The 27,098-nt window shown below is 41.4% G+C and overlaps 2 protein-coding genes across 2 annotated transcripts; both read left to right on the forward strand.

Annotated features, from left to right (window-relative positions):
- The first annotated feature begins 749 nt into the window (after positions 1 to 749).
- On the forward strand, positions 750 to 5,318 carry LOC109166967 (11-beta-hydroxysteroid dehydrogenase 1B-like). Its single transcript, XM_019315867.1, has 6 exons — positions 750 to 1,051; positions 2,308 to 2,500; positions 2,609 to 2,694; positions 3,757 to 3,888; positions 4,003 to 4,167; positions 4,799 to 5,318. The coding sequence occupies exons 1-6, from the start codon at positions 863 to 865 to the stop codon at positions 5,102 to 5,104; spliced, it is 1,071 nt and encodes a 356-aa protein (XP_019171412.1). The 5' UTR covers positions 750 to 862; the 3' UTR covers positions 5,105 to 5,318.
- Positions 5,319 to 19,541: 14,223 nt separating this feature from the next.
- LOC109166966 (11-beta-hydroxysteroid dehydrogenase 1B-like) lies at positions 19,542 to 25,517 on the forward strand. Its single transcript, XM_019315866.1, has 6 exons — positions 19,542 to 19,765; positions 22,804 to 22,996; positions 23,143 to 23,228; positions 23,860 to 23,991; positions 24,097 to 24,261; positions 24,976 to 25,517. Exons 1-6 carry the CDS (start codon positions 19,577 to 19,579, stop codon positions 25,270 to 25,272), a joined length of 1,062 nt encoding a protein of 353 aa, XP_019171411.1. The 5' UTR covers positions 19,542 to 19,576; the 3' UTR covers positions 25,273 to 25,517.
- The last annotated feature ends 1,581 nt before the right edge of the window (positions 25,518 to 27,098 follow it).

A 27,098-nucleotide genomic window follows, 5' to 3' on the forward strand; every position in this document is an offset into this window, starting at 1 on the left:
GCATCTTTAGTCCTTGAATTATAACCAAGTTCCGACTCAGTCCCTAAATTATGACCGTATTTGAGTTTAGTGTCCCAGTTATGAACGAAATGGCAAGTTTAGCCCCTAGCGTTAATATCCGTCTGCAACTAGTGAAAAACTTAAAAATAATTTAATAATAGAGAAGTAATAAAATATGAATTTCAAATTATAATTCCCTTCTTATATTGAAGCCCATTGCGCAACCGTCATTCTTTTCTTTTTATACTTACAATCGAAGATCTATTTCTTCGCCAAGCTCTAAAATCTCAAATTCGTTCACTTCCAAGTTGCGAAATTCACAATAAGTTATTTCTCTATTTTATATGTTTAAATAAATAATCAATATTCTCCATATTGATGAACTAATTTAGCCTTTAACTGTATGATGTCATTTCTTATTTGTAGTACTTCATCTTTCCCTCAAATTGAGAATAATTTTTTATGCAGATCCTGTTTTAACATTATTTTAACATATAAAATATATTATTCTAACTTATAAAATACATTATATTAACTTAAAAATTTTATTATTCTAACACATATAAAGTACATTATTCTAACTTATAAAGTATATTGTCTTACACCATAATGTTTATTATTTAAATTCGTACGCAAAACAATAAAGTTTTTTTTTTATATATCAAAATAACATCATTTTAGAGAATTATTTATATAACTGTGTGAATTAAGATCCACACAATAATTTGTCTCTGACATAGCTTAGCTTCTTACTCTCTTTCTTTCTCTATATATTATATAAACATATGCACATATATCGTTCTAGGTGTGTACTTTAAGGTAAAAGTGAAAGCGCATTAAATTGATAGCGTAGAAAGGAGATATGATGTTGGATATAATTCACAAGTTTCTCAACCTGGTGGCTCCGCCCATTACCTTCTTCAGCCTGCTGCTTTTCTGGCCCCCGTTTCAGGTCTTCAAGTTCTTCCTCTCAATCTTGAGCTCCATTTTCGCCGAGGATGTCGCCGGCAAGGTCGTCATCATCACCGGCGCTTCCTCCGGCATTGGTGAGGTAAGGACCACGTCACGCTCTTGCTACACTATATCTATGAATTTATTTAGACACTATACTGGTTTTAATTTTTTTTTTTTTTTTTTCAATTTAGTCTTAAATGATGTTTTGTGTTTAATTGGATTCTGAACTTTGATGATTTTATCTTAAGCTCTCTGTTAGGATTTTCATGTTGGTGGTTTGAATGATTAATGTCTTTGTAATTTTCTCTATATTAATGACTCAATTAAAACATTGACAAAATAGTAAGAGATTCACGTTTATAACCACAAGATCACAAGTTTAATCTTAATCTTCTTTATTTGAGCCGATTAATTATGAGTTAATTCCTTGTGGTCCTTTGCTGGTTAGGGTCATAAGGTGAGATTTATTCAAACTCGAAAGGGTTGTGGGTTTCTCTCATTATCCAAAAAAAAAAAAAAAAAAAAAAGAAGATATTTTGGTAATTTTTCCTCTTAAATGTTTTTTTTTTGGGTGTTTAATCAAGCTTGATTTTACCCCATTGATCTCTTTTTTAGGCTTTTCGCGATATCTTAATAATTTATTCTCTATTTATATACAATTTAATCTAGCTATTTTTCTCAATTTAGTATTTAATTCTAACAACCAACATACGAAAGGTCTCTTTGCCTAATAGATGACTCAGGTAAAATTGTCAAAGTTTAAGTACAAAAAACATTCAAATTAAAACAAAATTAAGAAAAATTATCGACTCAATTAGGTAAAATTATCCAAGTTTAAAAATCAATTAAGCACAAAAGACATTTAAAATTAAATTAAGAAAAATCAAGATGACTAAGGGTCCGTTTTAGAAAGCAGGAAAATGACTTCTGGAAAATGTTTTCTGGAAAATGAGTTATTTTCCATAAAACATTTTCCTTTCCCGTGTTTGGTTGCATTTTAGAAAACTTGGCGTGTTAGTTTAAATTCTAAAAAAATGAGTAAAATTGTATGTTTAAACATTGTGGAGGAAGTCATTTTCTGCCAAAATGACTTCATTTTCCCTGGTCAACAGAAAATGTTTTCCGTTGACTGAATTTTCCTGTTGCGTCCAAACACTGGAAACTTGTAAAACATTTTTCAGAAGTCATTTTTCGGGTTTCCAAACGGACCCTAAATTAGGTATTAACTTCTGTATCTATACACGTACATATATTTCTTTTTGGTGGGACTACACATACATATATAGTATGTATATATATCTCAATTAAAGACATTGATGGTCGGATATGAACTCTGCTTTTCAATTCCATTAGCATCTGGCGTATGAGTACGCTAAACGAGGAGTGTGTTTAGCTCTAGCTGCACGGAGAGAAAGGAGTCTAGAAGAAGTAGCGAAGGCGGCTGTGGAGCTTGGGGCTCCAGACGCTATAGCCATTCAGGCAGATGTTTCCAACGTCGACGACTGTAAAAGGATCGTTGATCAGACCATAAGTCGCTTCGGCCGCTGTCAGTGCTCTCTCAATCAAATTCTTGTAAATATTGTTGTTGTTCTCCTTGCATTGCTATATATACTTGCCACATTTTCAACTTGGAGTTTCAATGTTTTATGTGCAGTGGATCATCTGGTTAATAATGCTGGGACGATGTGTGTTTCCTCTTTGGAAGAGGCTGAGGATGTCACTAATTTCCGATCTGTTATGGTGAGTCACAATCTTCAATTTTAACTAATCAAACAAGATATTAATATGAACGTACTGTGTGACAGAGGCCCGTGAACTTATATAGGGAGGTCAGGGCAAATTATGATCCACAGTACTGTGTAAACCATAACAAAAAGTACATTTTTAATATACTAAATATACATTATCTGTGTATTGAATGTACATTATATAATATAATATACACTCAGTACAAAAATAATGTACATCTCTTGAATACAGTGTACATTATTTTTGTATTGAAGGTACATTATTTTTATAATGAGTGTACATTATTTTACATTATACAAAATATGATCCACACAATTTGTATGGACCATGGTCCATAAAATAATGATTGTCAATACAGACTGGTCCACCACTCCACCCGTCCTAATAGAGATTATAATTTTTGCGGACTTTTACAGTCCACCTCGTGAAGTTCGCTGGCTAGAAGTTTTAACCCTAGCTTGTTTCATAACTCATAAGAGCTCACATGTTTCGCGGTTAGCCCATGAGCTAACTTTTTTTTTTTAACCGTAATTACAATATTATTTAAATTTTTAAAAATGTAATTTAAATTGTATTATATTTTTTATATTTAGAAATTAAAAATTTTTAGTTTTTTAATATTATATATATATAATAATTCTTTCATTGAAAGGTTGGAACGCGGCCCGTGCAGGCTAACTCATGTAGCCAAGCCCGTGAGGCCTATATTTTTGGGCCTAATAGATTTTAGGTCTTAACCAAGTCAATGAGGTCCCACTACGGGACAATTTAGGACTAGCCTACGGGATTCGGCCTACTTTGGAACTCTTGAGTGAAGGGTTAAGTTCAGCACTTGGTGATTAGGGAGATTGTTCGGCAAAGGCTTGAAGAGACTATAAGTTCTGCACTGTGCGCCTTTGTTAGATGTATAACTTTTGGCGTATTGGTAAGGTGTAGTGGAGGAATATAATGGTTGGGTGGAGATCAATGAAGGGCTAAGTCCATGCGGATATCAGGTGACTAAGGAATTATTTGCAAGCGTTTGATTGTAACAAATTAAGTGTATGATTTCAGGACATCAATTTCTGGGGCTCTGTTTATATGACTCGCTTTGCTGCTCCTTATTTGAGAAAGAATGATGGGAGGATCATTGCTATTTCTTCATTTGCTGAATGGCTGCCTGTTCCCAGAATGAGCGTTTACAACGTAAGCAATAATTATATTTCACTTCGTTATATTCAATTGTCCGAATATTTGTTATTTGATTATTGAGTAGTATATATAATGCTCTGATCTAGTAGTTTTTCAATATTGGTGCAGGCAAGTAAAGCAGCAGTGTTTCAGTTTTTCGAGACATTAAGGATTGAATTTGGGGCTGATATAAAAATAACTCTTGTAACCCCTGGGTTCATTGAGTCTGAGCTCACTCAAGGAAAGCACTTGGATAAGGATGCCCAACTAGACGTTAATACTGATGTCTGGGATGTAAGTTTTCCATTCAACTACCCACCATTTATTATACTGTGTGATCATAAATAATTGTACATTTTTAAAATATTGAATATAACATTATTTGTATATTAAATGTACATTATTTCATAGTATACAAAATAATGAATCTTCCCTACTCAAATAATGTACATTCAAAAATGAACTTTTACGGTATTAAAAATATATTTTTAATATACTAAAAATGTATTTTATCTTAGTGGTCTATCTTACAAGAAGAATTGTAGTCCCTGGTATAATCGAGTGTTTGATTAATTAACTTTTTGTAACAACTTATTGTTCTAAAATGCTAAATTCAAAGTAGTTTTTTCAATAAACTTTTTGATAACTTTATTTTGCATTTAATTAGCCAACAACTCATTTACCAAATACTTCAACTAGTCAAACTTACTAGCTCAATGACAGTTATTTACCAAATAGTCCCAAATTGACTCATTTAAATTTTAATTTTGTCATTTTATGGTATAATTTTCAATGGAACGGGTTCATTTTGATTTGAGTCGGGTTAATGCAGATTCCGTGTTACTTTGATATATTAACACACGAAACGAAATAGATAATGAGTGAAGGAGAAATTGATTTTCAAAGTGTACATACCCATTTTCAGGCGCAGATGAGCATAATGCCGGTGGAGAAGGTGGAAGGGTGTGCGAAGGCGATCTTGGATGGCGCGTGTCGCGGGGAGAGGTACGTGACACACCCGACGTGGTTCAAGGTGACGCAGTGGTGGAAGGTGTTCTTCCCGGAGGTGGTGGAGGGAGCACAGAGGCTGCTGGACATCAGCTGGCCGGGAAGCCCGGCCCACGAGACGCTGGGGAAGAAGATACTCGAACTCACCAGCGCCAATAAGCTCATCTACCCAGACACTATTCAGCCGGAAACCGTCCAGAAGGCTGGCCCAAAAGCCGACTAAACCTACCTAACATCTGTCTATCATCGGAGGTCGTTCTATATTTGTTGTTTGTGAAGTTAGTTTTTCCTTAATTAATTCCTTAGTACGTGTTGCGTTGGTTTGTGCTTTCTGGTCTGTAGATTTCACTACTCCGAAATTGTTTTTGGTGCATATGAAATGGATATATGGTATCTGAATAAGAAAGCTAGGCAGATATATAGCTTCTTAGCTTTAATTAAGATATGATTAAATTGATCTGCATAAATATCACGGGTGTTTTCGACAAAATGCATATAAGCAGCTGATTAAAATGTCGAGATTTTAGGAATGGATGAGTGTAAACACAAAAAAACAAAAATTAAATATATATGTTTTTTCAAAAAAACATATATATGTTGTATCCTTGGACAACCTTCTAATTCTTCAACAGTCTTTTGAACAATCTCCGGACACAAATGACTTGATATTCAATGAAAGAGATTTTAGGCTAGCTTTTATTTTCATATCATGTTATGGAGGTTGAATAAGCTTCAAAGCTTTTTAAATGTCTCCGAGATGATGGTAGGATATGAAGAGTTTGAATATATTTAATTTTTTTTAATATTATCTAATAAAACAAAGTAGATAATATCAATATTATTTAAATGTATTCGTGTATATTAACATTCAAAAAATAATTCTTTCAAATTTTCAGTGTTTATAATCCTATAAGTTAAGCATGTTTCACCACAGAGTTCTTTAGTTATTTGGTTGTCATAACCTTATTAAAACCAATTGGTTATAAGTATGTAGACATTAACTATTTAACCACATTCCTCCATAGTAAGTCATAGCACCACATCTCGAATCGAGCAGGGGTTGAACTTAGTCGACCTAGCTAACGCCCAACACCACTGAAGAGTCTAAGGACTCAAATGACATGATCTTCAATGAAAGGGATTTTAAGCTTTTATTTTTGGGATCATTTATTGCAATCTCTGAATAAGCTTCAAAGCTTTTCAGGATGTCTCCAGGATCTTTTCAGGATGTTCTGCTCCCATGATATCTTCTCTATAAATGAGAGTTCCTATTTATAGTTGTAGGATATGAAGAGTAGTTTGGATATATTCAAACTCTTTTGATATTATTGATGTGGATAATTACGCGAAGTGTATACCGTATGTATAAAGCAAGTACAAGAATCGTAGAATAATAACAAAGGGAAGAAGCCATAAATGTAACTCAAGAATGCCTTTTATACATTGTATAATTTAGAGAGCTTGTAGAGAGAGTTGAGAGGCTTGTAAGTGTAGAGAGACGGAGGAGAGAGGAGGAACCCTTAAAATGGAGCGCTAAGGCACCATTTATAGGCCCAAGCGTTGGAGGGTTTGACTTTGACCCGTGGACCGGGACTCGAACCATTTGACCTTGATCCAAACAGGAGCATGGAGCGTACGGAGAGCCTGAACCCAAGGTATATTCCCCATCAAGAAGTCCCCCAGTCCGTGCCCTGGCGATAAGTTAATGAGGAAGGATTCGGGTTGGAAAAATTGATTACACGGTCCGTGACTTACGCCGGTTGCCTCGTTAAAAACTTTAAACTGTTAAAAACTCAACGGGAAAAGTTTAGCTAAGCAAAAAAGAGCACAACTTTAAGCGCAGTTAGGCGGACTAAAAGGGGTTGTTCGGATTTTACCGACCGCAGGTGGTGGAGGGAGCAAGAGGCTGCTGGACATCAGCAGGCCGGGAAGCCCGGCTCACAGTACGCTGGGAAGAAGATACTTCAATTCACCAGCGTCAATAAGCTCATCTACCCAGACACTATTCAGCCGAAAACCGTCCAGAAGGCTAGCCCAAAAGCCGAATAAATAACCTACTTAACATCGACAAATTATTATGTAGACCATGGTCCACACAATTGTGTGGACCATGAATATTAAGTACATCTTTAATATATTAAAAGTATATTATTTTTGTACTGAATGTACATTATTTTTATACTGAAGATACATTATATAAAATAATGTACCTTTAGTATATTAAAAATGTACTTTCAAAAAATGTACCTTACGTACATAATAATGTATCTTAATATATTAAAAATGTATTTTTTATTTATGGTCCACACAATTGTGTAGACCATAGTCCATATAATAATGATTGCCTAACATCTGTATGTGATCGGAGGTCGTTCTATATTAATTTGTTGTTTGTGAAGTGTTTCCTTAATTCCTTGTACGTGTTGCGTTAGTTTGTGCTTCTGGTCTGTAGATTTCACTACTCCCGAAATCGTTTTTGGTGCATTTGTGGATATATAGTATCCGAATAAGAAAGCTAGTTAGGCAGATATATAGCTTAGCTTCTTAGCTTTAATTAAGATATGATTAAATTGATCTGCATAAATAGCGTTAATTAGCGAAATAATTCCTTGATTATAGCGAAATTATTAATTTAATCATTGACTATGATTTTTGATAATTCAGGACCAAATTGATAATTTTGCTATAGTTAAGGGACCATTTTAGTCATCATATTCACCATTTTTTCAAAAGTTAATTATTGAAATGGTCCATTGACTATAGAGAAATTACCAATTTGGTCTCGAATTAATGGATGTCTAACCGTTAGTTCGGGACCAAATTGATAATTTTGCTATAGTTAAAGAATCATTTTAGTCATCACATTCATCATTTTCTCCAAAAGTTAATTACTGAAATGGTCCATTGACTATAGATAATTACTAATTTGTTCTCGAATTATCAAATGCTTAATAGCAAAATAAACGGAGGACTAAATTGGTTAAGGCACTACTGGAAATTATAGAATTTCCGACCACCAAGTGATCTTATTTTTCTTTTTCTTTTTTCCCTTTTCACTCATTTATCTTTTCTAATCACACCTCCAAAAACTTCTCAAAAACTACACCAAGATCTTCACTATTGAGGATGCCCTAAGTCTTTCACCAAACTATCTCTCCTATTTTGGGCATAGCTACTGTGTGTCATCTATGTTGCACTTACCGTTTATTATTAAATTTTTTTTTGAGTATTACTGATTTTGTTACAATATAATATATGTCTATACAATTGAAATTTGAATCTGTGACCTCCCATAATTCAGAGAACCACAAAGAAATCATTGAGCTACAAACTACAATTGCATGGCACTTACCCCTTAATTTAATAAATTAGTTTTAGTTTTGGTCTTTACAAATTTTGTCTGAAAATAAAAATTACTGATGATTTTTTAGGATTCTAACTTTCTTATACAATTAAACAAAATCATCAAAATCTATAGTTAAACTTTACTGATATATAACAAGTGTCTCAACAAGAAGAAAAGTAAAACTCCTCCTCCTCTACCATAGATTGTCGCGCTGAAATACCTCTTGGTTATTAATTACTAGAAGTGTTTCGACAAGAAAAAAAAAAAAAGTATAAAAAAATTTGGGTTTAGTAACTACAAAAATGAACCTTTAAAAAATATTTGTCTGTAGGTTTTAGCTTTGGTGTTTGGACTCCGCTGAACAGAACTCTTTACTTCCAATACGTCACTTAGTGTTACAAAAATCGCACTCAAACACAAATTAATTGGTGTTGATTACCACCTAGTATATTATCATAATCAGTAATCTAGCCGCCTAGACGCCGATAGTTTAGACCGCCTAGCTAGTTGATCGATTAGCTATTGTTCACATTTTAATTTTTGTTTAAATAAGTTATTTCAATCAAAACAACCTCACTTTAACCAAATAACCTATATTGTTTTAGTATTAACTATAAAAGTATTAAATAGTTTAAGTCTTAAAATTTTTTTTAAAAAAATTATTAAACAAAATTTTAAAAATAAAAATAAATAAAATAAAATAAATATACGAACCGAGTGCTGAGCGCCACCCAAACGTCCGAAGAACACTTAGTGATTTTATCAACCATGCTTAGTAAACCATGGTATATGTGTATAAAAAATCGTTGTAGTATCTATTTTATGTAGCACGGTAGCAGTGTTAGCTTTGGAGATTGGACTCCTCCGGACACAACTTTTACTTCTTATTTCTGTTTTCTATTTTTGCTTTTTAATTTTTCATTTCTTTAAAAAGAAATGTTAGACATATTATTGTTCTTTTTGAATGCTGCTGTCTCAATTACAATATAGTATCTGTTCATATACTTTCTCAACCTACTGAAACACAAAAAACCAATAACACCTCCACTGAGGCTCAAACTTACAACCGGTAGGGAATACCCCGACCGACATGCCTTCGTCCTTTTGTTCTTGTTTTTGCAGGTTACAGGTCGGACTTTTAGAAGAACCCGGTCGGTTCCCGACCGGACATCACCCGACCGGCGTCGTCGACCACCGAGCGGTAGCCCTTAGGCGAGAAAGCTGAGAAGAGACACGTGGCAGCGCTACGTGCTGACTGGCAGGGCACCCGGGAGGACGACACGTGGTTGCTACGTGGGAGGCATGCCGGACTTGTGTCTCCGGCCTCGCGGCTATAAATACCCGCAATAGCAACAATGTGCGGGACTTTTGGACGATCGATAGGTTGTTATCAGAGCATCCCGACCGCAGTCAGTCGGTACTCGGAACAGCCATTTAGATTGTACTTAGGACCTTCACCTTGATCAATAAAACCTTTATTTGCTTTAATTGGTCGAGTGTTCTTTAATTACCGCACCACGTGGCAATTAACACTATCATTTTGGCGCCGTTTGTGGGGACCTGTGCAAGCAAGCCATCGTTTGACGAGCACCCTTCCTTTCTTTCACCATGTATCCCTTCGCATACAACCTCTTCGGCGACGATCAAGCGGATGCGGCGAGCTCATCCGATCATCAGCCGACTCAGCATCAAGGTCAGAATGTCGACCTTAACCTCAACCTCTCACCACCACATCTATCAACTACATATCCGGCCGCCCAACAGCTGGTCAATTACATTCAACCGGGATATCCAACACCCGGTCAGCAGTTCCAGTATCCCGGGCAATATCCTTACCTGGCCCCGCCTCCACCATATGGATATTGGCCCGGTCAACATATGTTCTACACACCACCAACCGGATATCCCCCCTACACGCCTGCGTACACGGCTCCAGCCGCCGCCCCTCCGATATACCCAACTGCTCAAGTAGAGCCAGAGCATCAGCCCACTACCCGGGCTCGACGCTCGGCTCGTTCGCGGTTGGGGTCGGTGGGTGCTGAAGTGATGGAGGTACCACGGCAGGCTCCGCAGGTACAACCAGAGGTTCAGGCCCAAGCGGAGGACCCCGAAGAAATCAACTGGGCGGTAGCTTTTGACCGTCTCTGACCGGCGATGCGACAACGTTTGGGACCACAAGACCCGAGCCGGCCCTCGGGAGATGTACAGATGCAGGAGGCCAGCCAGGAGGCTTCATCCAGGCATAGTGGGTCGAGATCTCACCGTCGACGACGCGCTCGGGAAACATCCCAGGCCCAGACGGCCGAGCTCAACGAGACCCGAGGACTACTCTATAACCTCCAGGCGGAATTCGCTCGATTCCGGAACGAGCACGCTGTGAGGCCCCCGGTCGAGCAATCATCCCTGTTGAATACACCTTTTACAGCGGAGATAATGGCCCAGCCATACCCGCTTGATTTACAGGTCCAGGGAATTAAAAGTTACGATGGCCGTACGGACCCTGAGGTCCACGTCAACGACTACTAAGGCAATATGATGATGATGATGGGCGTGTCAAACGCCGTGATGTGTAGGGCTTTTTACTCCACGCTTTCTGGTCGAGCGGCGGAGTGGTTCCGAACGTTGCAGCCGGGCTCTATTGCTTATTTTAACGCCCTGGCGATCAAGTTCGTGCGGAAGTTCATCACCTCCAAGGTGGTGATGAAGCCCTATATGTATTTAGAGAAGGCCAAGCAGCTTGAAGGGAAGAGCTTGACCGACTTCCTTGTAAAGTGGAAGGCCGCGGTCGGGGAGGTCGAGCCAATGGATGATGCCACCGCCACCCACATGCTGCACATTTCTCTCCGAGCGGGCTATCTCTACCAGGATTTCATCCTTCACCCCCCAACCACGTATGAAGAGGCCCTCCGAAGGGTCACAGATTATGCCAACGCCGGCGAAGCAAACGCCGTGAAACACGCGCAGGAGGTCGGGACTTCGTCCCGTAAACCGGCCGGCCGGGCGGAACATTGATCGGGTGACGACCATCCCCGATCCCGCACCAGGCCTGGTGAGTTTACGGCCCTGAACAGATCCGCTGTGGAGGCCATGCAGTACGCACAGTCCTGCAATCTCATCAAACTCCCCCATCCCGGACAAGATGGCCCTGACAAGAATAAGCACTGTGCTTATCATCGTTGTGCCGGGCATGACACTGAGGAGTGTACCCACTTGCGCCAACTATTGGAAGATCTGCTTAACCTTGGAAAGTTGGACAAGTTTGTGGGGAAGAGAGAGGAAACAAAGAAGAATACCGATCGGAGGAACAATAGGCGCTCTCATCATCGTTCCGATCGTTCTGATCGTGATGGACGCTCCGATCGGTCGGGTCAGGACCGCAAAGATGACCGTCGAGATGACCGACGGGATCCCGACCCCCCATCCAGCAGCCGACCGGCAGGCAAGCCGACCATCCACGTAATCTTTGGTGGATTGGATGATGCTTCCTGACCGAGGGAGAACTGCCCGGTTGCCATCGTAGATTCCCGAGACACCGGGAAGAGACAAAAAATGGAGCCCATAACCTTCTCCCTTGAAGATCAACCTAGCAGCAGTGACCACGGCATGGAGGCTCTCATGGTCACTATTGACGTGAACGGGACGGACGTCCAGAGGGTTTTGGTGGACACTGGGAGCAGTATCCACGTCCTTTATTTGGACGTGTTTGAAAAGCTCAAGCTCGACAAGCGCGAACTGACTCCGGTCGGTGTACCCTTGTCGGGATTTACCAGGGCTCTCATCTACCCCGAAGGAAAAATTGTGCTCCCAGTTGAGATCGGCACCCCGCCGAAGTCGATCAAGACCGAGATGGAATTTGTTGTGGTCAACCTACATTGCGTCTACAACATCATCTTGGGCCGACCCGCGATTATGAAGATTGGTGGGATTATTTCAATGCCCCACCTGTGTATGAAATTCCCCACCCCCAATAGGGTCGGTGTGGTCTGCGGCGATGTCCAATCCGCCCGGAAGTGTTACACCCGAGCAGTGAACAGACGTGATTCTGGTACGTCTTCCCGGGTGAACACGATCGCTAAGGAGGTTTCTAATGACCGGAATGAGCAACTCGAACCTTCCGAGGAAATAGAAGAAGTTCCCCTGTCCGAAGACCGACCGGACAGGAAGATCAAGATTGGCCGGGCCCTTACCCCCGAGCTCCGAGCGGAAATTTTTGCAATTCTACGAGAGTTTGCCGATATCTTTGCGTGGGGGCCCGAAGACATGCCCGGGATCGACCGAACGGTCATTTGTCATAAACTAGCCGTCGATCCCGTAGCTAAGCCGGTCGTGCAGAAGACCCGACACCTTTCATCCGATCGCCGCGAGTTCGTCAGAGAGGAGGTCAAGAAAATGGCGGCGATCGAGCACATCCGACCGGTAATCTATCCTGAGTGGGTGGCCAATATTGTCCTTGTTCCTAAGCCCCCAGCTTGGAGGATGTGCATTGATTTAACCGACCTCAACAAGGCCTGTCCGCTCGACCCGTATCCACTACCGAGCATCCACCAGATGGTCGACGAGACGGCCGGGGCCGAGTTGATGAGCTTCATGGATGCATTCAAGGGATATCATCAGATCATGATGCACCATGAAGATGAGAGCAAGACAGCCTTGGTCACCCCGGACGGGCTGTACTGCTACCGAGTGATGCCGTTCGGCTTACGCAACGCAGGAGCCACCTATCAGCGGATGGTCAACATGCTATTCGCCGATCTATTAGGCCGAACGATGGAGGCATATATTGATGATATGCTAGTTAAGAGTCGGGACCGATCCGACCACACTTGGGACCTCCGGGAATGCTTTCAGATCATGAGGAGGTACCAGCTGAGGTTGAACCCAACCAAGTGTACATTTGCGGTTCAAACCGGGAAGTTCCTCGGCTATATGATGACTAGGAGGGGGATCGAGCACAACCTGGCCAAAGTTAAGGCAATTCTGGACATGCAGCCACCTTCTACCGTTCGGGAAGTCCAGCAATTGACCGGTCGGTTGGCCGCACTCAGCCGGTTCCTCTCCAAATTAGCCGAGCGCGCCCTTACCCCTTTTCAAAATATTGCGCAAAGTGAATGGTTTCGTCTGGGACGACGAGTGCCGAGCAGCCTTCGACGAGCTAAAAGAGTATCTCATGTCACCAATTGTGCTCTCGAAGCCCGAGCTCGGGGAGGAGCTAGACGTGTACCTCGCCGTATCCGATCGAGCAGTAAGCGCAGTATTGTGCCGAACTGATCCAGAAGGGGTCCAGCGACCGGTGGACTATGTAAGCCACGCGCTACATGGTCCCGAGCTCCTGTACTCCCGGCTTGAGAAGGTCGTCTATGCCTTATATATCGCCGCGAAGAAGTTGGCTCCCTATTTCTAGGGTCGAGCAATTCGCGTGTTGATCGATCAGCCGATCGGGCCAGTTCTCCGCACTGCTTCATCATCCGGTCGCCTAGTCAAGTGGGCGTTAATGCTGGCCCAGTACACGATTGAATACCGACCAAGACCAGCCATCAAAGGTCAAGCTCTTGCGGATTTCTTGGTCGAGTGCACCGCTTGGGATACCCGACCCCCGGAGGTCGCGGACCCCAAGGCCGAGTGGTGGTCGTTGGCCACTGATGGGTCTAGCAGCAAGAAAGGGGCAGGAGGAGGAGTGGTAGTTACGAGCCCGAAGATATTCAAGGTGTATTTCGCCCTTATATACCAGTTCCATCCGACCAACAATGAAGCCGAGTACGAAGCCTTTGTCAATGGCTTGCAGTGTGCTCGGGATTTGGGGGCTGAGTATATCCGGGCTCAAACGGATTCTGCGCTCGTGGTCGGGCAGGTCCTCGGCGACTACGAAGTGAACGGTGAATGATTACAATCGTACCGGGACCTTGCAATGGAGAAGCTTGCCCTGTTCCGGGGGTACACCGTCCGGCATATACCCCGATTGGATAATGCCGATGCGGACATCTTGTCCAAATTGGGCCCAAGATGCCCCGGAACACATGTCAAAGATCGCTCGGATTTTGGTGATCCCAAGACACAGCATCCACCTATTGCCGGTCGATCCTATCCAACCGGCAGAGGACAACTGGATCACCGATCTAAAGGAATTCCTTGAGCACGGTCGGCTCCCAGACGACCCCCAGCGTGCTCGGAAGGCCAAGCTTAGAGCTCCGAGATTTCAAGTCTTAGACGGTCGTCTCTATAGGCGCTCATATGGAGGCTCTCTTATGCGTTGCTTGACCGCATTTGAGGCCGATCTTGTTATGAAGGAATTGCACTCGGGCATCTGCTCGTCACATCAAGGAGGCCGATCGTTAACTCGTCGAATCATGTTGATCGGATATTATTGGCCGTCCCTCCAGCTGGACTCTGAGAAGCTCGCTCAGGATTATGAGACATGCCAATTATTTGCCCGGATGCCCGGACGACCGGCCACCTTTTACCAGCCGGTCACGACTGCAATTCCTTTCGCAAGGTGGGGGGTGGATATTTTGGGACCGTTCCCTCAACTTGCCGGTCGAAGAAAGTTTGTCATTGTCACCATCGATGACTTCTCCAAGTGGATCGAGGCCGAGCCGTTAGCCACGATCACCTCTCAACAATGTGCTCGGTTCTTATGGCGCAATGTGATTTCCCGCTTTGGTGTGCCCGTGCATCTGATCAGCGACAACAGCCGCCAATTCGTAAGCCAATATTTCCATAATTTTTTGGCCACGATCGGGACAACCCATGTCCGGTCGTCGGTGGCTTACCCGCGGGGAAACGGACAAGTGGAGAACGTCAATCGGACAATCCTGGAAGGTCTAAAAAAGAAGCTACACTCGGCTGGTCGTAGTTGGGCCGATGAGTTGCCCTATGTTTTGTGGACTTATCGAACGACCCCGAGAGAAGCGACTTTGGAGACGCCGTTTGCCCTTGTCTATGGAGCTGAAGCCCGACTCCCGATTGAGGCATGGATCCCGACCGCCCAAGAACGAACTTACAATGCAGAGGAGAATGAACACTCAATGGTCGTGGATCTCGTCGGGGTCGAGGAAAAGAGAGAGCTAGCCGCTCGGCGTATGACCGAGTATCAGAAGAGAGTCAAGAGTTCAAAGGATGTCCGGGTCAACCCTCGGTACTTTCAGGTCGGAGATTACGTCCTACGCCGACGGGAAGCCAGTCAACCTTTGGAAGGCAGGAGGCTAGCTCAAAATTGGGAAGGGCCGTATGTCATCAGCGCTGTAATACGGCCGGGAACATACCGATTGGAGACGACGACCGGTCGAGTGATCGAGGGCACTTGGAATTCCGAGCACCTCGTTATGTTTAGGCATTAGCCTATTTTTTGTAATTTTAGGCGAAGTGGGGGCTCGACCTACGAGTTGGCATCGGTCGTCATTTGCTTGTAAATTGATTATTGTGAATATTTTCTTGACCGCCTGCGAGCGGGAAAATTCAATGTATATACGATCGGTGATTGCTCGACCGTTTGCACACGGCGGCCCGGTCGGTTTTCATATTACCTTGGTTAGAAGTACGGTAATTTATCTCGTTCGTGACCTACCCGATCGAGATTCAACATCAACAAAGAAGGGGGGCTCTACGCTTCATGAACACCTCTCCCTCGGTTCTTATCGATAGGGGTGTGCAATCAGGCTCTAATAGCCGTCAATATTTTGGCTCTAATAGCCAATCGTAACTCGACCGGGCGAATATATCGACCGGTTAAATACGCTCCTCTTCGGCGGACATCAGGGTCACGCCACTGATCGGGGAAGCCAGAGCTACAGCAGAATTCACCGATCCGTCCAACTTCTTTCCACTATTGCACCGACTCGTGCCTCGAGCGCACAATAGTGTGAGGGGCTAGGATGAAGGAAGTGCTCTAGGCCTAGTGATCGGGAACACCCCGAGCGAAAAGGCCAAACATTTTTCGAATTTTCGACAAGGCCTAGAGGTCGGGAAACTCCCGAGCGGGCAGGCCACTAAATGTCGATGTCTCGGCGGGCCGGTAGGCCATTCGGTCGGAATGTGCACGATCAGGCCATAAGGCCGTGGGGTCGGGCATGAGACGATCGACGTACATGCAAACGGAAGTAAAACGGAAGTAAAACAGATTTCACTGATTTGAAAATGTGCCGGGTACAAAAGCGGGACCGGGCTCCCGATCGAGCTCACTTAACAAAAAAACGAAGAAGAAACTAATCTACTTCTTCGCAGCATCAACCTCGCTCGGCGTGGCAGCAGCAGCCCCACTCGGCTCAGCAACCTCTCCGTCCTCTCGGCCGAACGGGGCCTCATCGGGGTCGGGAACAGCGGTCGGGAGAGTCGTTAGGACCAGTCGGAGGTCTTCGCCCTCGAGCGCCTCCTCCATGTTCTTTTGAGTTTTCTCCCTCATCTTCCGCTGTCCGGCCTTGAAGGCCCATCAGCCGAACTCCCAGATCAGTTCGTCCCCGACCAGATTCTTCCGCATCTCCCGGACGAACTTAATGCCCGACTCGACGTTTCGGAAGAAGAACTTGGCCATCTCGGTCGGGTCCTCCATTCGGGCCTTCAGGTCGGCGGCTTCCTTGAGCACTTTCTGCGCCGCCTTTTCCGCCGAAGCCCGGTCTGCCTTGGCCTTTTTGAGCTCGGCCGACAGATCGCCAACTTCCTTTAGCCGCCGCTCGACAACCTTCTTTAATGCCGTGGCCTCATTGGCCAATAACGCTTGGCGTTGAAGGGCTAGACCCACTTGAGCAGCCTGCAAAAACGAGTGACTTAGCCCGAGCAACAACAGTTAAGTAATTAAAACAAGATGACAACTTCTCCTTACCTCGACCAAGTCGCGACTGAGCTTCTCGGCCAGTTGGGTCGGGGTCATCTTCGACACCTCAGATGGGAGCGGCATGAGGTTGCCGATCCGCGTCAGGACAGAGGCGTCGGTCGAAATTGCCCCGACCTCGGCCCCTCCTCCGGCGCCCTTCTCGACCGCCTTCTCCTTACCCTTGCGGGTACCCACCCGAGTGATCAGGGTGTCAGATGCGTCGACCACACCCCCCTCTGCTGTGGTAATTGTGATGGTCGAGCCCAGGGGTCGGGCAGTCGGTATCTGCTCCCCTCCCGACAACCCAGTCGGGGTCTTGTTCTTCCCGAGCGATATTTTTGCCCGGGGGGGCGACTTCGCGCCTTCATCGTCGAGTCCTCTCGCGGCCATTCCTGCAAACAAACAAGTTGGTTAGGCCGGGAATAAAGAGCATTCGGGGTGTTAGGGTCGGGGATGATTGGTTAGTGTTAGACCTTTATCCTTCCGCTTGACCCGAGCGGGCGCCCTTGCGATCGTTACGCCCATCGGCTCGGGCTTGTATTTCTCGGTCAGGTCGTAGATCGGTGCGGGTAATTGGGCTGCCTCGTAACTATCGGCCGTCCGGAAGATCTTGTATTCGTAGATCTCGCCCGAGATCTTTGTGACCGCATCCCGATCCACTTTCCCCCATGGCGCTCGATGATGTTCCCGAGCCGACGACTGGTATCGAACTCGACCCGACCGCTGAGACTTGCGGCGATCTTGGCCGCCTCTCCTTTTGTCAGCTTACTCATCTGACGTTCGACGTTCTCGCTGTTCAAGAACTCGAATCCGTCCGCGGGCGGTACTGCCGGGTCCTCCTCGACCGGCTCTGCAACGTTTTCTCGACTGTTTTCTTGGGGCTCGGCTTGAGGGTAATCTCCAATAACCCTAGTCGGCATGTCCCGAACGCTTTCGGTCGGGTGATCTTGCCCGCTCGTTGACGTCTCCCCGCTATCTCTGCTCGAGCTCCCTGATCCGCTCGAGCTGGACCCTGACGTCCCAGACGAGCTCAACGATCTTCGTCGCTCGGGGCTCGGTCGGAGGCCTTTTGTGGTCGTTGAACGACCTCTGGTGAGTAGGACATTATGTCCACCTCTTCGCTGATCTGTTCGACCTCATCATCATAGTCCGCGATCGATACGTTCTGGCTGTCTGAATCTGACATTTTGTCTACCTAAAGGCCGGTCGGGATTAGTTTGGGGCTCGGGATGTTTGGGTCGAAGTCAGTCCTTGCCTACAATTGGCTATGCGGAAACGTAAAGCAAGAAATAAAAGCTAAGGATCAGAAAACTTACCGAGTGAAGAGACTTTAAAGCTTGAAGGCTGGTTGCTTGACCGATTTGCTGAGATGCTTCGCTCGGGACGCTCTGAGTGTACCGACCGATTCAGGAAGATTGGGAAAAGTTCAAATGAAGTCTTCAAAGGCCTATTTATAGGAGAGCATTTGGGCGGGAAACCAATCCACTTGCGTGACGCGACCGCTCCAAACTCCGAGGTGACCGTTGCGGTCGCAGAGGGCGGCAGTCATCGACACGTGGCGCGAGGGAATGACAACTGGCCGGTCGGTTTGGCTGCGGACGGTTGGGCTTCTTCATCCCGTCCCGTTTTTTCCCGGACGATAAAAAAGGCACGGGCTGGGGGGCTCTTGGTAGGGAATACCCCGACCGACATGCCTTCATCCTTTTGTTCTTGTTTTTGCAGGTTACAGGTCGGACTTTTAGAAGAACCCGGTTGGTTTCTGACCGAACATCACCCGACTGGCATCGTCGACCACCGAGCGGTAACTCTTAAGCGAGAAAGCTGAGAAGAGACACGTGGCAGCGCTACGTGCTGACAGGCAAGGCACCCGGGAGGACGACACGTGGTTGCTACGTGGGAGGCATGCTGGACGGCCGGACTTGTGTCTCCGACCTCGCGGCTATAAATACCCGCAATAGCAACAATGTGGGGGACTTTTGGACGATCGATAGTTTGTTATCAGAGCATCCCGACCGCAGTCAGTCGGTACTCGGAACAGCCATTTAGATTGTACTTAGGACATTCACCTTGATCAATAAAACCTTTATTTGCTTTAATTGGTCGAGTGTTCTTTAATTACCGCACCATGTAGCAATTAACACTATCAACAACCTTCCAAATAAAATCCAATCCGGGTATCATTAGACAACATAATCTTGGTGACATATTATTGTTCTTAATGTCTCCAAATTTTTAAAATTAATTAAATGAAATTTTCAAATTCTAGAAAAATGAAGAAATAATTTTAGTAAACAAATTTGAAAAAACAAACAAAAAACTTCTAAATATGTTGTGCCCCAAATCAATATTCCATACTCCACCGCTTCGTCTTAGATACGTGTCATGCATATTAACACCCTACGTCGCCACAACACATCCTAGGCGGCCTCCTCATATGTCTGTCTTACATTCTCTCTCTCTCTCTCTCTCTCTCTACGTGTATATATATAATAGCGCTCTTATTTCTAAGCTTTAAGGTTAGTAGAAGTGTAGAAGAGATACATACGATGATGTTGGAGGTAATTCACAAGTTTCTGAACCTGGTAGCTCCGCCCTTCACCTTCTTCAGCCTGCTGTTTTTGTGGCCCCCGTTTCAAGTGTATAAGTTCTTCCTCTCAATCTTGGGCTCCGTTTTCGCGGAGGATGTCGCCGGCAAGGTCATCATCATCACCGGCGCTTCCTCCGGCATCGGTGAGGTGCGGACGCCATTCTTGCTAAGCTATTTCTTACTAATTCTACGATATTGTAGCTAATTATAATTAAAGGTGATGATGGAGTATATCAGCATGCATAATTTTTTTTTTCTTTTTATTTTTAACACACTTATTTTTGGTTTCTGGTAAATAAAAAGTTTAGAAGGGGATTGAATAGATTGTTACAAAATTTAACATTTTTCAAACGTAGCTTATTCATGGTTGGGAAAATTGCTAGGCAGCATTCTGGTTCCTAAGCCCTAATTAATAAATTTTTTTTTTTAAAAAAAAATTATTTAAAATTTCTTTATTTTTTTAAATACAGAATAATTATAAATTATTTAATACTTTAACATCTAATATTAAAATATTAAATATTAACCTTAAAAATATCTAGAATTTGAACAATTTATGGCTCAAATTAATATGAGGTCGTTTTGCGTAAAATAACATGTTTAAAAAAAAAAAACAATAGCTAATCGGTGTCTAGAACCTTAAGGGATCAGCGCCTAGGCGGCAGACTAAACCACAAATTATGGTGATACACTATGCGCAGTTGGTCGGCGCCAATAAATCGGTGTCTAAACGCAATTTTTGCAACACTGATTAAATCTAAAATGATAGGCAAGGGAGTCTTAGAAATTTTGTAGCGTGGTTTTACTCAATTTTTGCAACACTGATTAAATCTAAAATGATAGGCAAGGGAGTCTTAGAAAGTTTGTAGCGTGGTTTTACTTTATTTTTTGCTTGTTTATTTTATTTTATTTTATTTATTACTTTCTCTACTCCACAACATAGGAGTTAATTTTATTTGGGAAGAATGGAAGATTATTTTTATTTTAAATAAAACAATTAAAAATTTAATAAAATGAGGAAATCAGAAACTCAACTAAAAATATGAAAGGAATCAAGTGACAAATTAGAAAAAATATAAATTATCAGTGGTTGTGTTGGAATTTGAATAGTAATAAGCAGTATTTTAGGTTAGATAACAAAGAAAATAGAACAAATAAATGGACTTTAGCTGGTAAATTGTATGAGACATGTTTTCTATTTGGAAAACTAATTGAAAACTTAGTTGAAACTTGAAAATTAAGAGAAAATTTAAAAGTTATTTTATTAAAAAAAAATTAATTGAAAAGTTAGTTGAAAGTCGAAAATTAAGAGAAAATTAAAAAGTTATTTTATTAAAAAAAGAAGTTAAAAGTTAAGAGCACGATTAAATTGTTAATGACTTTGTGGTCTGGTGGCATGAAATGACTCTCTAACAGAGTCAGATTAAGCTGCAAGCTAATTGCAATTAAAAGTGTTTGATAAAAATTAACAATAGATAAATGGATAAATAAAGAAAAAAAATAGACATCATTGAAAAATTTATATAATTTATAGATATACATATTGTAATTAATTAGTGATAATAATATTATTGTTATTATTATTTTAAAAAATTAACACATACTCTCAGTATATCTAAATCATATTATTTAGAATGAGAGCGAATATAAAAACTATTAAAAGCAAGAAAAGATATGAAAAAAATAGGTAAAAAAGTGAAGCAATTTTAAAAATTTTATGTCAAAAAATTATGTATTATTGTTGCAGGGTAAATACAAAAAAAAAAAAAACATATTATTTAGAATGAGAGCGAATATAAAAACTATTAAAAGCAAGAAAAGATATGATTATAAGCAAGAAAAGATATGAAAAAAATAGGTAAAAAAGTGAAGCAATTTTAAAAATTTTATGTCAAAAAATTATGTATTATTGTTGCAGGGTAAAAAAAAAAAAAGGAGGAGCAGGCCCTGTCTTTCCATTTTATAGGTTCGAGACATGACTAAAAAAAATAGGTTCTCATGACTAAAAAAAATAGGTTCTCCTGAAGTTAACACGTGCTTTTATATTTAAAATTTAAATTACATAAAGAAAAAAATAATAATGTCAAATAACTTAAAATAAGATTCACTAGTTTTTAATAATTTTACATACACAATAATAACGATGAATTTTTTTTTTAATTAGAGGTTATTTTTAAAATAATTCTAGGGATTGTCTTATATGCAAAATAATCAATAACTATTTAAATAAGATTATAAATTATTAATACAAATTTATAAAGCAAAACTTACAAATATGGACTGAGCTAAAACAAAAAAAAAAAATATTTTGGCAGTGGAAATTTAATTGAAAAACTAGTTGAAAGTTGTACTTTATAATTAAGATTATAGGCACTACGCGCTAGTCGGGACTTTATAATTTAATTTGAGTATATCGTCTCCACTTTTCCCACTCATGGCTGTGAGTTGTTAGACTACTATAATCTCATAAATTAGTCAACTACATATATTAGATGGTTAGTTGTGTACATGACTGGAGGAATATAGAAGAGAAGAAACCGAGCAGGTAAAAAATACAACTCGGACGAGTTGGGCCCCGACAGCCTAGTTGAGCGCAAACTAAGTGGAGTTAGTCGCCCAACACGGGCCTAGGGTGCCTAGTCGGTCACCAACTAAAAATCGCCTAGGGCTGAAATCGCCGGCATAGGAGCGCTTAGCCCCTAGGCCGATTTTTACAACACTTATATATATACAACACTTACATAGAAAAGAACTTGATTCGCCAAGACCTTGTGCTCAGATGTCATGTAGTGATTTCTCCCATGTGGGAGGTCATAAGATCGAGTCTCAGTAGAGGCAGTAGCATTCAAAAAAAGAAAACGAACTTGATTTTAATTTTACATAAGAAAGAAAAAAATAGATAAAATTCACTTTTAGGGAATCTAAAATGATTGATGTCCATCTTCTGTTTGGAGTTCTGCTATAGCATTTTTCTTTTATAAGCACGTTATACTTTCCAGAATGGCTCATCACCCCATCACACTTCTAATTCTTTTATTGCTGGAACCACTAAAATGAATGGACAAATTGAGAAACTTTTCAAATAAATTTAACTATCTAGCTTTTTATTTAGATATATACTACTATACCAATTCATGCCGTTGATATGATGAATGTATTCGAATTCTAATTTCCCCCCTATACTAGCATCTTGCATATGAGTATGCTAAACGAGGAGCGCGCTTAGTTCTAGCTGCAAGGAGAAAGGTAAGTCTACAAGAAGTAGCGAACAGGGCGGTTGAGCTGGGATCTCCGGACGCCATAGCCATTCAGGCAGATGTCTCCAATTTAGACGACTGCAGAAGAATAGTTGATCAAACCATAAACTGGTTTGGCTGCGGTGAGTCTTTGCTGATTCTAGTAATTGTTGTACTCATGCTTTAACATTCTTATTCTAACCCGTAGTTAACATGTTAGAATTAATGGATGCACTCTCACACATTTTTTTTTTGTTAATTATGACTTTGGCATGTTGTTTATCTGTAGTGGATCATCTGGTTAATAATGCTGGGATGACAACATTTTCATTGTTTGAAGAGGTTGAGGATGTCACTTCTCTCCGGTCTGTTATGGTACGTGAGTGACAATCATTGGAAGAAAATTTTATTATTGATCAATTACTGGGCAGAGGTCGATGAAGGGCCAAGTCCAACACATACCAGTTGATTAGAGGATTGTTGGGCAAAGGCATGAAGGGTTAAGTCCAACATCCCTATACCTCTCGAAAATGTGGTGGTATGAGGAAATAAAGTTGCGTCTTTGCTATGAGTTATAGCATTGATCCTAACAAAAAGTTGTGAAGTTAAGGTTGGTGGGTGCTGGGGGAATTGTTGGGCGGAGGCGCGAAGGGTTAAGTCCAACATCCCTGCCTCTTGAAAATGTGACAGTATAATAAAATAAAGTTAAGCGCCTTCGCTATAAATAGTTATAACTTTTCACATATAGGTAAGCGTTTGATCTTAATAAAAAAAACTATACAGATAAGATTGGTGGGTGCTTGAGGAAAGGGCGGCGGCCGATGAAAGGCCAAGTCCAGCACCCTGACATCAATCTTATGCTTCTTAGGCGTAAGAATCCAATTAAGTTCATATAACATTCTATTCAAGAAACATTACATATTATATTATGATATCTACAACCGAATACTAGTTTACAGATAACAATTAGGAATTGAAGAGCTCTATGATTGATTTTGTGTTTCAGGATATCAACTTCTGGGGCTCGGTTTATATGACTCACTTAGCTGCTCCTCATCTCAGAAGGAACAATGGAAGAATCGTCGTGATTTCTTCATCAGCTGGATGGTTGTCTTCTCCTAGAATGAGCATTTACAATGTAAGCATTAATGATTTGTTCACTTCACAATTCACATATATGGTGATGGAATTCATAAATTGGCTACAATATAATGCCACGGCCCTCTCTCTCATTATATTGCAGGCAAGTAAAGCAGCAATGTCTCAGTTTTTCGAAACGTTAAGGATTGAACTCGGGCCGGACATCAAAATAACTTTGGTAACCCCTGGATTCATAGAGTCAGAACTTACTCAAGGGAAGCACTTGAATAAGGCAGGCAGACTAGAAGTTAGTGCTGATATGAGAGATGTAAGTTTTTCATCTTTCTATACCTAGTCCTCCGTCTAACAATTTCTTCCCACCCCGCACTTGCAAGGTCTTAACTACACCTATCAGCTTTAACAACACAGGTTTTATTCACTCTTACCGGGACTTGAGGCTTTAATGGCACTTTCTAGCCTTAACTACACTTATCAACTTTAAATTAACTACACAATTTTTACTCACTTTTGCTCGACTCTAACTGCACAGCTTACCACTATACCTAAAGCTATAGTTTGTAGCGAAGGCACAACTTTATTTCTTTATACCGTCACATATATTTTCGAGAAACAGAATACTAACTTAGTCCTTCAAGCTTCCACCCAACAATTTCTTCCCATCCCGCACATACGAGGCCTTAACTGCACCTGTTAGCCTTAACAACACAATTTCGCTAGGACTTGAGCCTTAAGTGCACTTGTCAACCTTAATTGCACAATTTTTACTCACTTTTGCTTGTTAGGCCGGATCAAGCTTTTACCACTATGCAAAAAATTATAGCTCAAGGGCACAACTTTATTTCCTTATACTGCCATATTTTCGAGAAACAAGATGTTGGACTTGTCCTTCACGTCTCTATCCAACAATCCCCTAACCACCTAGTAACTGGACTTGGCCCTTCATTAGTCCCTGCCTAACACATAAGTTTCAGGTTAAATAGTTGGTCTGCTCTTTTAGTTCATTTTATTGCAATATGTGCAGGTACAAGTGAACATTATGCCAGTAGGGAAGGTGGATGCGTGCGCGAAGGCGATCTTGAACAGCGCTTGTCGGGGGGAGAGGTACCTGACCGAGCCGGCGTGGTTCAAGGTGACACGGTGGTGGAAGGTGTTCTTCCCAGAGGTGGTGGAGTATATAAACCTGCTGCTATACATGACCTCTCCAGGAAGTCCACCCCAAGACGCACTGGGGAAGAAGATATTAGACTATACCGGTTGCCAGAAAATCATCTACCCAGAGACAATAATCCACGACCAGGAGGGACCAAAGACCGACTAGTATGCTACCTAGCTAGCTGCTACCTAGATGGCATAGTAACAAGTGTGTGATCGATCGAGGAATGAATTTCTAATGTAATAATAATATTAGGTGTGTGTGGTGTGTTTGTGCTTGTTGCGTTGTGAATATATATCTGAATAAGAAAGCTAGATAGATAGCTTCTGATCTGTGACATTTTGGATGGCACTCCTTAATGTATGGTAGTAATAAGTAATGTGCTATTGTTGACTTGTTGTCTATGCATCTTCTCCGTCTGTATATGTAAATGGCCAGTTTCACAAACGCCTAATTTTTATCAAATACCTTATCAACATTATTCAGACATTTAGTTTAACGTTAACTTTCCTTTTCGATCTTTTTAATTATTTGCTTAAAACAGATGATTCTGAGCATGCAGAGTATTTTCTCTTATGATTAGAGATGGTGGCAGCTGGTTAAAACATAGTGAGCCAGTTGCACATTTGGGAGGAAAGACTGATTTCTTTGCCTACATGAATGTTGATGTAGATACTGAAAATTTGAACCCGATAAATGGACAGATAGAATTATTAATGGATCGGCGTCGAGATTGATTATTGGACCAATTTAATTAATTGGGTCGTAATAATTAAATTAATTTAATGAGTCCAATTAGTCGAGATTGATTATTGGACCAATTTAATTAATTGGGTCGTAATAATTAAATTAATTTAATGAGTCCAATTAAATTTGATGTTGGGCTATTGAATTAATTAATTGGTCCAAGCTCATTTCATATTTGAATTTGAATTATAATTATAATTTAAATATAATATAATTTTATTATATTTGAATTAGATAATTATAATTTAATTTGAATTTGAATTAGATTATACAATAATGAACCTGGACTTTATTTTGAGCAAGGTTCATTTTTCTAAATAATAATTAACTAATTAATTAATTAAAAAGAGGAGCTTGTTGAGAGATTTTGGTTAGGCCTTTTAGTATAAATAGGGCCTTCATTTTCATTCTAAAACACAACAATTGAAGACTTGAGGAGTTCAGAGCATTTGAAGAACTTAAAGACTTGAAGGCTTTGAAGGCATTGAAGAACGCTTGACAACTTGAAGGCTTGAGAGCTTGAAGGCATTGAAGAACGCTTGAAGACTTGAAGACATCTTTTGAATATTTTGCAGGCAATTTGAATCCATTGCAGGTACTTTGGAGCTTTGCAGAATTGATTGTCTCGAAGATCTTGAAGTCTTTTGAAGGCATTTGAGGATCTTAAGGCGACTTGAATTCATTGCAGGGTTAATTGTTTCTAAATTCTTGACGTTTAAATCCATTGCAGGTACTTTGGAGCTTTGCATAATTGATTGTCTCGAAAATCTTGAAGTCTTTGAAGGCATTTGAGGATCTTAAGGCGACTTGAATCCATTGCATGTGTTTTGAAACTTTGTAGGGTTAATTGTTTCTAAATTCTTGACGTTTGAATCCATTGTAGGTACTTTGGAGCTTTGCAGAATTGATTGTCTTGAAGATCTTGAAGTCTTTTGAAGGCATTTGAGGATCTTAAGGCGACTTGAATCCATTGCATGTGTTTTGAAACTTTGCAGGGTTACTTGTTTCTAAATTCTGGACGTTCATTGCTGAAAGTCGCGCCACTTGAATCCCAGAAGCTACGCCGTTTGAATCCCGGAGGCACGCGCCACTTGAATCCCGGAGGCTACGCTATTTGAATCTCGGAGGAACTTCAGTAGATAACGTTAGTGAAGAATCAGAGGACTACACAGAGATTTTGTACCTGCACATTGAATTATACACACGCTGTACACGGAATTTTGTGAATATATACAAAGCTTACT

Source organism: Ipomoea nil, unplaced genomic scaffold (assembly GCF_001879475.1).
Source record: "Ipomoea nil cultivar Tokyo-kokei standard unplaced genomic scaffold, Asagao_1.1 scaffold3142, whole genome shotgun sequence".
Classification (NCBI taxonomy): Eukaryota; Viridiplantae; Streptophyta; class Magnoliopsida; order Solanales; family Convolvulaceae; genus Ipomoea; species Ipomoea nil.

Excerpts from the sequence above, each read along its gene's own strand:
- LOC109166966 (XM_019315866.1), top strand. The coding sequence starts at position 19,577 with ATGATGTTGGAGGTAATTCACAAGTTTCTGAACCTGGTAGCTCCGCCC. Across the intron at positions 19,766-22,803 it reads CTTCCTCCGGCATCGGTGAG|CATCTTGCATATGAGTATGC; the intron begins GTGCGGACGCCA and ends CCCCTATACTAG. Across the intron at positions 23,992-24,096 it reads CTAGAATGAGCATTTACAAT|GCAAGTAAAGCAGCAATGTC; the intron begins GTAAGCATTAAT and ends ATTATATTGCAG.
- LOC109166967 (XM_019315867.1), top strand. The coding sequence starts at position 863 with ATGATGTTGGATATAATTCACAAGTTTCTCAACCTGGTGGCTCCGCCC. Across the intron at positions 1,052-2,307 it reads CTTCCTCCGGCATTGGTGAG|CATCTGGCGTATGAGTACGC; the intron begins GTAAGGACCACG and ends CAATTCCATTAG. Across the intron at positions 4,168-4,798 it reads TTAATACTGATGTCTGGGAT|GCGCAGATGAGCATAATGCC; the intron begins GTAAGTTTTCCA and ends ACCCATTTTCAG.